The 10,000-nt window shown below is 40.4% G+C and overlaps 3 protein-coding genes across 3 annotated transcripts in view; 2 read left to right on the top strand and 1 right to left on the bottom strand.

The window, feature by feature from the left end:
* Positions 1-2,150, top strand: part of LOC138028787 (omega-amidase NIT2-like) — a 9,818-nt gene extending 7,668 nt beyond the window's left edge. Inside the window, exons 9-10 of the mRNA XM_068876404.1 lie at positions 37-92; positions 1,320-2,150. Of these exons, the coding sequence (XP_068732505.1) occupies positions 37-92; positions 1,320-1,405 (142 nt within the window). The 3' untranslated portion in view covers positions 1,406-2,150. The remainder of the gene's footprint in view (positions 1-36; positions 93-1,319) is intronic.
* A 122-nt stretch (positions 2,151-2,272) lies between these two features.
* On the bottom strand, positions 2,273-3,805 carry LOC138028788 (DNA damage-regulated autophagy modulator protein 1-like). The gene is made up of 2 exons (XM_068876405.1): positions 3,327-3,805; positions 2,273-2,819 (listed from the first exon to the last, which is right to left on the bottom strand). The coding sequence occupies exons 1-2, from the start codon at positions 3,681-3,683 to the stop codon at positions 2,412-2,414; spliced, it is 765 nt and encodes a 254-aa protein (XP_068732506.1). The 5' UTR covers positions 3,684-3,805; the 3' UTR covers positions 2,273-2,411.
* Positions 3,806-5,979: 2,174 nt separating this feature from the next.
* The window catches only part of LOC138028786 (alpha-1,6-mannosyl-glycoprotein 4-beta-N-acetylglucosaminyltransferase-like), a 5,994-nt gene continuing 1,973 nt past the window's right edge, over positions 5,980-10,000 (top strand). The window contains exons 1-3 of the mRNA XM_068876403.1: positions 5,980-6,107; positions 7,309-7,369; positions 8,335-8,446. Of these exons, the coding sequence (XP_068732504.1) occupies positions 7,352-7,369; positions 8,335-8,446 (130 nt within the window). The 5' untranslated portion in view covers positions 5,980-6,107; positions 7,309-7,351. The remainder of the gene's footprint in view (positions 6,108-7,308; positions 7,370-8,334; positions 8,447-10,000) is intronic.

Raw genomic sequence — 10,000 nt, 5'->3', positions numbered from 1 at the left:
TTCATTCATTTTTCAGTTTTAATACTTTTTTGTTAGGGGTGAGGTAGTAGCCAAGGCAGACCACACAGAGCAAATTCTATATTCAGAAATAGGTAAGCTTCATGTTCGTGTAGATGCACTCTCCACTGGCAGTCAAAACACGTTGGAGGAATAGAAACAAAATGATCAAATCGTTACATATAATTGTGTTATCCATGATAAGTAGTAATAGTATTTAATATAAAAACACCAATGAAAACATGATATCTTCACACGTGAAAAGATCACTGTTGTTATGGTTACATGTAAAAATCGTGCCTTTCGATTCATTTTGTGAAATGATTTAGTATTTCATTGATGTTTATATAATAAACAGAATATTACATGGCGCATGGAGATACGAACTTTCTCTTCTCGTGTTGAAAAATATTTCACTCGTTCGCTGCGCTCACTTATGAAATATTCTTCTACACTCGAAGAGAAATTTCGTATCTCCACGCGGCCATGTAATATCTATCCTCTATGTTGTAAAAATAGGATATTAGGATTTGAAAAGGGGTTTTTATCATGGACTTTTGAAATTGTGAAAGAGCGTTCTCATCCACAGAGTCCGCTTTTCGTTTTGGTCAACACCAAGAACTCGGACTCTGGCCACAGCCAAACATATGCGCAGTCGCAGTAATAGTAGTATTAGGGAGCTTACGAAACGACGACGCCGACGGCATCGACGACGCTACAAAACAATAGGTTTAGTGAGCAAAAACAATGGCTCTGCACGCTCTGCACGTGCGTTTTACATTTTGGTACATTTCGTTGTCGTCATCTCCTAAATGACGACGTGAAATGACCAAATTCAAGGTTCTGTGGAGGACGTTAGCACATGACGATGAATTTTCAGTTCTCTCTCTACGCTTCCAACCCACTCATGCCAGTTTAATTCCTCGACAGTTACTACACACTTTTAACGCAAAACGACATGAAATAGCTTCGTAGTGATATGAATAACGCGAACTTCTATTTTTAAATGAAGTCCTCGTAGCCGTCGTCGTCCTCGTTTCGTAAGCTCCCTATGGTGGTAACTGTTGACGACCACTGTTGTTCCAATTTCTGAGAATGCGCAGAAGAGCCGAAAGTGCGTGATTCGCGGACTTCCTTCTTTGGCTGTGGCCAGAGTCCGTGTTCTTGGTGCTGACCAAAAGAAAAGTGGACTCCGGGGACGCGAATAATGACAGAGTAACGGAAAGTGATGATAGTTGATTCAAGTTGTCATACAGTAAAAAAGTAATCTCTCTTTTGTTCATTTATCTTTGTGAAAATGATGGTCACTGTTTCAATCATAGATCTGAAGTATTTGGAACAAATTCGTGCCCAGATTCCAGTCCAACAGCAAAAGAGGAGTGATTTGTACAAGCTACAGATGTCTTGATGTTTATCTCTACAGTAAAACGGCAAGCGATCGTTTTATGGGTAGTTCACTTGACTGATTGAAAGGAAAGAAAGGTGTTGCTCAATCTAGAATGTTTCAATGACATTGTACCGGCTGGGGGTGCTTGGTTTTTTGGGTGAAGTGGCTTTTGCCACATGTATCAAAAACACGGATGGAAGGAAAAGATTTAAGGAACTGTACAAAGACAAGATGGAATGACTTGCAAACCATGGTGACTCAGCCACGGTGTCTTATTTCAAAAATGTTATTGGGAGGCAGGGGGGACAGGCTTAGTCGAGTCTTGAAAAGGGGGGTGTGGTTCTTATTAAAAGAACAAGTTATAGATGTTGGATCCAATCCACACATCCTTTGCATGCTACCGTCTTCCTTCAGACACACAAATATGCTTCCTACCAATGTGCTGTTCTTATTCAAAATGCCAGTGGTAGAAAATATTTAGAATTCAATAGTTTATTCAATACTTAGTTGTCTAATTGTAAGTTAGGATATCCTGAAAGTTGTCACTCTTCTAGAAACTGCCTTGCGAAAGTACTTGAAATTTTTATAAAAACACATTTAAAATATCAATGTGATAATTTAGGTAGTATTCTTAGAAAAGTAACGGTTACTTCACGTTCACAAACTTATAAAATAGAGACTAAAGTGCTACAACGTTGGCTCAGCTGCTAAATTTGATAGTAATTGAATTGGTACGATTTAAATATAAAGACTGAAAATCAAATGCAATTTCCCGATTTCTTGGTTTCCCTGTTGAAAGCGCACTTGTCTGATCACATGATCTTGCATCTCTTTCTCAGCCAATTAGAATCACCCGCATAACTAACGCTCATTTTCTCGGTCCCGGCGTCGGCTGCAAGCACTTCTTGTTTTGATTGGTTCATTTTATTCCCTACGACTGATCTGATTGGTCAACGAGGGTTTTTTTTCTATTCGAACGCCTGAGAATCGCTAATACGGTTGTAATTTAGCGCTTTTCCAGAAAAGGTCACCAATACTCGGTAGACGATATATCAGAGGTTATCACAATTTGCTGGAATTCGTACGTGAAGGTCAACATAAACAGAACCATTCCTCCGCACATACTCCATTCGGCAATGTTGGACACCACGTGATACAAATATCCTGGATCTTCAGGACTCCATTTGAGTTTTGCGAGAAAATTATATCGAGGCCGAAATCGATGCCAGTCCACATTCGCTTTCGTCTGAAACACTCCAAATACCAGCACGCAGAAAGTAATTGTGAGGGCGAGCATGGTTCTCGAATGACACACCGCTGAACTATTGATGACACCGTGGTCTCGCAGTTTATATGACATGGCGCATTGTAACCAACAGTAGGTTAGACCGCTGATGAAAGCCGTAATGGCACCGATGTCGTGGATGGACCAAACCTAGATAAACACGAAATGTTTGGCACATTAGCGAAGTCACCTTTTGTTGTTAATGTGCCAACCAGAGCCATATTGACTGGAGAATCAAAGGGTTCTTTTATTTCAGTAGTAAGTACCTTTGATAACAAAAACCAGCATTGAAGAAACTTATTTTTCGAAGTTGACTCGGGGATACTCGGAAAAAACCCGAGTGCTCTTAGTATCCCGAGTACCCCCGAGTGAGCATCGATATCTTTTCAATGGTGACTCGGGGATACTCGGAAAAAGTGTTCCTTTGCAGGAGTCGAACCTACGACCTTCCGATTACTAGTTCGGATGCTCTACCACTGAGCTACAGGGGACCCATGGGAGCGAGACCATTGTGACTCGGGAATACTCGGAAGAAATCCGAGTGCTCCTTTTCAGAAGTCGAACCTACGTGCTACCACTGAGCTATGGGAGACTCGACGGAGCCAGCCTAAACTTTGAAGTATAATGCTTTAAAATAAATCGAAGCGAGCGGCTTACCTTTTCAATTTCAAAATTAGCCACCAGAGTCATCCCAAGCCCTGCTAAAATTGCCACCACGAATGCCAGTGTATTGAGACGACAAAGTTTCACATGTCCTTCTCTACACTGCTCGGCTACTAGCTTGTATTGCATGAAACGCACGAATGCGTTGGAAATAAAAAGAAAGGCAGAGAGATTAGCCAACTCTCTAAAAACGTATTTCTCTGGGTACAGGACCCCGGTCTCGCTGATGGCCGGAAGGAATGGATAAATGTGTCCATAAGTCAATGCCACACAATAAGACGAAATCACAGTTGCAGCACAGCATATGGCAAGTAGGATACACAGCCAGCCCAAGCCACACATCCATGGCATGCCAGCGTCTTGTTCCAAGCAAACAAATATATTTGCTTCCTCCAATGTGTATAAAGCCGTTTGATAAAACTGCGTGTTGCTAGGAAGTCGCTACAAGAGGGCATGCGTTACCCAGTGGTACACAAATCCCTATCAACCAATGTTGCAGAAATTCGAGATTCGTGTAAGGGTTGTGTACATCCGTTTAAATTGCATATCGCGCCCGAGTGGTCGATTCTTAAAAGGAAGAAATTATAAGACGATGATAAAGTCGTTCTCTCCAATCTACAGCGTGTAGCCGGACTTTTCGATGTGTCGTTTCGTGATATATTCGATGCACAAGCCTTTTGCTAGACTGTGTACCAATTTAGAACAAAACCTTACGGGGAATCTCTAAAAATACCACGATTATTGTGAATAAGGCAGTTTGTCCCATAGTGTTTTGATTTCGGTCCAGTGAGATCACGCGCAAATATATCAACGTTTGTCGGGTTTTTGACACCCGCTTAAAATCATCCATGCGTCTTTACTTATTTTCCATAGTTTTTGTCACGAACTTTTGTCATTATTTTGCCATCTTCGTAGCAGAATGCTATTCCATTTTAAGACGATGTTGTTGAGAAATCTATTCCCTTACCCAAGACGGAATTTTCTACCGTATCTTTTAATAGCCATGAATTTTTTTTTTCATCGTGTTACTGTGTTCAGTGAGCCGTGGTGACGACCTGCTTTGTGGTCAGCGGAAAATCATAAAATGTCCGCGGAGATCAGTTAAATATACAACCCAAAGTTGATCGTTAACCGTCCCCGTTATGCTCCTCCGCTCCGTACTGACTGGCAAAACGTCGTTTTGGCGCTTCCTCTCATTCTCGACCTCAGTTCTCTTCTGTGAATGACGATAGGTCATGCAGATCAAGTGACGAAACACGGGGTCTGGTAAGGAGAGTTAGCAGGTTTTGAGCATGCGCAGCACGGCTATTGCTATTTTTTCTCTCTTAACCAATGATATATTATTGTTTTGAGGCTTTGTCGTTGCTGTGGCCGTCGACGTTGCTTAAACTTCTTATTATCTGAAAAACCGTAAAATTAAATAAGCGCTATTATTAAAAACTGGATCATTGGATAATGAATTCGAGAGTTTTGATTGGCTAAGCCATCAGGGGTTATGAGCCATTATACCATGATCTACAAACACGGCAAGCATATGCGTGATTTTTTGGGCCTTTTATTTTTATTGTAGTCTAGTTTTCTATATTTTGGGGGCGTTTTTAATAAGACAATTATTCCACTCGCGCTTGTTGGATATGAGATGTTTATTATCTATCATCTCATATCCAACTCGCGCTCATGGAATAATTGTTAATTATCACATATGGGGTTGAAAATTACTGAATGCTGATTGGCTGAGACGGAGACCATTTTTCCTTAATCACGAGGGCACTTTTGGTAATCATGAGGGCATGATTACGTGATCCTGATTTGTTAACAGTTGCTTATCCAGATTAAGCGAAGTTACAAGATAATCTTTTTTACATATTTAACTACCTTTTTGTCCACATATAAACCACATTTTAAGCGCTATTTCTGTTGAAACCAACGATTTGCCGCGGCACTGAACGGGCTTCCCTCAATGATTTTTCCCTTAATGTGATAATCATGTAATCGCAATGTGCCCTCGAGCAATTAATTAATTTCACTTTTCACTTATATTTTCAAAGTTTTCCAAAGTGCCCTCGTCGCTTTGCGACTCGGACAGTTTTGTGAAAACTTTGAAAATATGCGTGAAATTAATCTTAAGTCGCCCTCGGGCTCATGCGATTACATATACAAATTGTTTAAACCCTTTCATTCCGAAGACCGAAACGTTTATTCTCCTAACTGGTACCATACATTTCTTTGTTGGGCAGTCATGAGAATTTGGTGTTATATCAAGATCACACCTCTTAAGCTGATAATATTCTCCATTCTCAATACCTGAGTGACTGACATTTCATTGAAATTGTGAGGAGAATTTACATGCTTATCACTCCTTGTAATCAAAGGGTTAAGAAGGCACTCAGGAGTTACGGCCGTGCGACTAGAAAAAAAACTCACCTTCAGTGATATCATGATTGTAAAACACACGCACTTGTGATCATATTTGCATGGAAGGGCGCGTTATAAATTTTTAATTATTACTAATTATTATAATTATTACTAAAACTGGATAAAATTGCAACTCGCGGTTTTTTTAACTGTCGAAAATTTGAGCGAGTCGTAAGAGATAATGCGAGCCATGGAAACGAAAGAACTTCGGATGGAATGAACTCTGCATAAATTAGATTTTACCTTATGGGAATTACTTTGTTCGAACTGAGCGATTTGTTTTTAGAAGTTGGCAAAACTTACTATCGAGTTGAGGAAGTCTCTCTTCGGATCCATCTTTCTAAAAGAACATTTGGAAAGGTAAGATATTTTAATTTTTTGAGTTTTTGATTTCATCTTTTCAAGTTTATGATGTGTTTCTCAATATGTGGAGCTTGGGTGGAAAGAAATGAAACTGGCAGTCTTTTCACCGATTTGTGTCGCAAATTTTACGACGAAATTTCATGAGTAGGTATCGGCAGTTCTCATCGTGTTCGCCGTACCGAAGACGAGACCGAATCTGTTAGCAGAGAGGGATTTCATTAACTTGCTCAAATAATTTACAGTAAGTCTGAGATTTTCGCTGAACATTCGGTTCCCTTCGTTTTAGTGACTCGAAATGTGCAATAAATTTACGTTACCTTTTTTGGTTTGAAAATAAAATGTGGCTCAAAGTACTCAGAGGAGATGTATGTTTTCCCCCGAATACGGACCGACCTAGGAATGATTGTGAATAACGTTCTTAAACTTAGCGAAATGCTTGCAAAAAGAACCAGAACAATTTAGAGCTGTGTGATTATGGTTCCATAAACTGAACAATTTTTAGCGAAATTAGTACTAGCCATAACAAAAAGGTTTACGTCAGTGATAAATATCTTCATAGTTTACGAAAAATTGCAACGAAGCAAGTGATATCATCACGCAACGGATACCGCACCACCCGCTCACGCACTGAAGAAATAAAATAAAAGATTATTCTGTCGCTTCACGCTACGTTTCGCACGAAGAGGAAGCTAATTCGTTAAATGACAAAAATGTTTATTGCATTAGTTAGAAGCTTATATTTGTTCACTGTCGTCGCTCCAGAGACCAGGCGTCTACAGCAAATATTCCTCTGGCGCGTGATTTAAAGGCATTGTTAGTGTCCGCAAGTGATGGCTGCAAGTTATGCTTTTCTAAGCATTGCTTTTGTTTGGCATACAGTTAGTGTCCTTCGTGTTAACCGTGTTAACAACATCAAATTCAGTAAACAGCCTCATTCCCAGACTTCCGCGGCAGATAATTGGATGTAACGTCGACAGTTAGGAACGTGGCGCCAATAATTGCCCTTTTCGTTGTTTAACCATTTTTCGTCCTTCATTGTTTGCTGGTGTTATCCAGGTTGGAGAATTTTACGACATCAAAATGAGTTATTCCTTTCTAAATGGTCCTGATTTTTCCTTGATTTTGTCTCATCTTTGACACTTATTTTCTTCCAGAGTGATATAAAGTGTTGTTTATTTTCCCCTCTTTCTCATTGCAGGGATTTTCTTACCAAGAAAGGCGAGAAAAACAGTTGTAACACCATGAGATGGATAGTAAAGGTAACAGTCAGTTGACTTTCCCACCTCGTCCCCAGGGTCTCACTTCTTCCCTTATAAGGGAGACCTTGGGGACGAGGTTGTTGACTGTCCTCGACGACGTTTGGATCTGGGTTCCATCTCTGTTTTTTTCCTGTCGTAATAGACCACTTTTGATCTATTAAAAATTCAGCTTGATAGTGAGGCTTAGAGGACACAAACAAAAGAAATGAATAAACATGTTAATTCATTTTCCTTTGTGTACTCAAGGCCTCGCTGCCAAGCTGAATTTTAATGTAGGAAAGTGCTATATGGGCTCATTTGACTGTCCCAGTTTGTTTTGGTGGGTAGGTAGGTAGGTAAAGCCTGCTTACGAGCCAAATGGCCCATTAGGCCGGAGCTTACCCCAGTTTCTGTAGCATGAAGCGACTACGAGTATTTCTACTCCCCCCTGGATGGGATGCTAGTTCATCATAGGGTTACCCCCAGAATTTTTCCAGTACCCATTTATACACCTGGGTGGAGAGAGGCACCGTGAGAGTAAAGTGTCTTGCACAAGAACACAACACGATCTCCCCGGCCAGGGCCCGAACCCGGACCACTCGCTCCGCAGTCGCGCGCACTTTACCATGAGGCCACCTTGCTTTGATTGGTCGAATAATTCTTGCTCTACGTCATGTTGTTTGTGTTCACTTTTAGGTTGTGAAGTCGTGTTGTATAGACCCTTTGTATAAATGGCAATGTGCATCCTAAGCCTCACATTCATGTGAAAAATTCTCTGTCTAGAAACATAAGTACGAGGCTAAGGGTGTACAAAGTATCGTTATTCAAATGTGGACGCCATATCTGCAAAGGGTCTATAAAGGAGAGGAAAGTAACTTTATTTAAGTGTTTAGTCGTTCTATCGCTGGAGCACGAATTGGGGACACTGTAATCAACAAATTAACGGAAATCAAATCAAATGTATTTCTTTTTTCTTTTTGTTTCAGTTAAAGTTGTTTTTCACCGACTTCAGAGGCAAGAACCCGAATGTTAAAATGGTGGTTTTGATTATAACAGCGGTATCAATGCTGTGTTTGAACTGGATGCTTCCACCGTTTGGTTAGCAATTCACTTGTTCATTTTAAACCCTGTTTGGCAGAGGTTTCCGTGTTTTCCCTTTCTAGAGAGAAAGAAAAGAAACCTGTGCACTGATCTTCTCGATGTCTTCCAGGGTCCCGTTTCTCGAAAGTCCCGAAAACTTTTCGGGCCAGAAAAGCCATCTGTGAAATTGCCAACCGCTTGTTTTGGAAAGCCGATCTTTTAACATGTTTTCAAGGCAACAAAAAGAAAAATAACTGTGAAGTTTGACGAATTAAATGCTCTCCGTTATAAAGTTATAAAGTGAATTGTGACACCCGAAAATGGCCCGTAAAGTCTCGGGACTTTCGAGAAACGTTCCCCAGGCCCGGGTTGCTCGAAGCATGGTTAGTGCTAACCACGGAAACTTATAGATTTTGATACCTCTTAAACAACGATCTTCGAGCAACCGGCCCTAGAACTTTGGGCGAATAATTAAACTCTTAACCGGCTAGGATGACCAGTTTGAATTTCAACGCCTGCGCAAATGGAATAGACGAGAAGGACATTGGACATCTCGTGACAATTACACGATGTACATAGATTACGTACTATTCCCATGCACCGTATTTAAGGTGATTCCCTGGTTTTGCATTGCGCATTCCTACTGCGCACGATTTTTGCGTCATCAGCACGCGCACATGAGCGCGCGCGCGTACAAAACATAAGGGATTTCCCTCAAACTAAGCTCGATAGCGAGATAAAAGCTCCTTTTCTCTTAAACGAGCACGGTGACCCCCACTTTTTATTTTATAAATTCAATGAGAACAATATCCGCAATAACTGAGAAAAAATTTGGCAGAAATCTATAGCTACTTTTTTGGCAAATGAAATAAATGCTACAGATAGAGACGTAACGGGCCCAGCAGAGCAAGTCCAAATTATGTTTCCTTTAAAGGATAAAAACATCAATTAATAATGCAGGGTATTTGAAGCCATTTTTTCTGGGACGTAGATGAATAAGCAATCAAAGAAAGTCGAACTCTGTGTGATATAGCACGCCGCATTGAAAAATAATCGATCTTGTTTGTTGTGCACTGAGATAACCAAAAGTCACCTAAATAACCATATTTGTCAGCATCGTGGCATGAAAACAAGCACGGTGACCCCCTCTTTTATTACCTTTTTAACATCTCCTTGTACTGTAATGTCATCATACCAAGTTTCATCGGAAATCTATGACGGGTTCTTTTACCCGGGAATCACCTTAAGTATTTCGCGTAGCGCTGATCAACGGTGTTTAATTCAGAGCACCCATTCCGAATAGCCTTGATGTACAAGTATTTGAAACCGGTTAGCTTTCAATTTTGGTGATGGTATCTATGTAAATATTATGAAAACTCGCACTTTCTCATCGGCTTCATTTCGATGGTCAGGTTGTTATCAATAATGCAAATGTCGCTTATGGTCCAAGTTCAACCTTCTCGACCTTCATGTTCTTTAAAAATCTTGGGCCTTAATATGTAGCGTGCTTTTTCAAAAATTAAATTGATGAGAAAGGTACGGCCACACTTAAAGTGCTACTATGATAAAAAA

Source organism: Montipora capricornis, chromosome 13 (assembly GCF_036669925.1).
Source record: "Montipora capricornis isolate CH-2021 chromosome 13, ASM3666992v2, whole genome shotgun sequence".
Lineage (NCBI taxonomy): Eukaryota > Metazoa > Cnidaria > Anthozoa > Scleractinia > Acroporidae > Montipora > Montipora capricornis.
This window is presented reverse-complemented; position numbering and strand designations above follow the sequence as displayed.

What these genes read in the sequence shown, in the direction of transcription:
- LOC138028788 (XM_068876405.1), bottom strand. Translation starts at nt 3,683, where the DNA reads ATGCCATGGATGTGTGGCTTGGGCTGGCTGTGTATCCTACTTGCCATA. An exon ending in CTAATTTTGAAATTGAAAAG is followed by an intron (nt 2,820 to 3,326) that starts GTAAGCCGCTCG and finishes GTGTTTATCTAG; the next exon opens with GTTTGGTCCATCCACGACAT.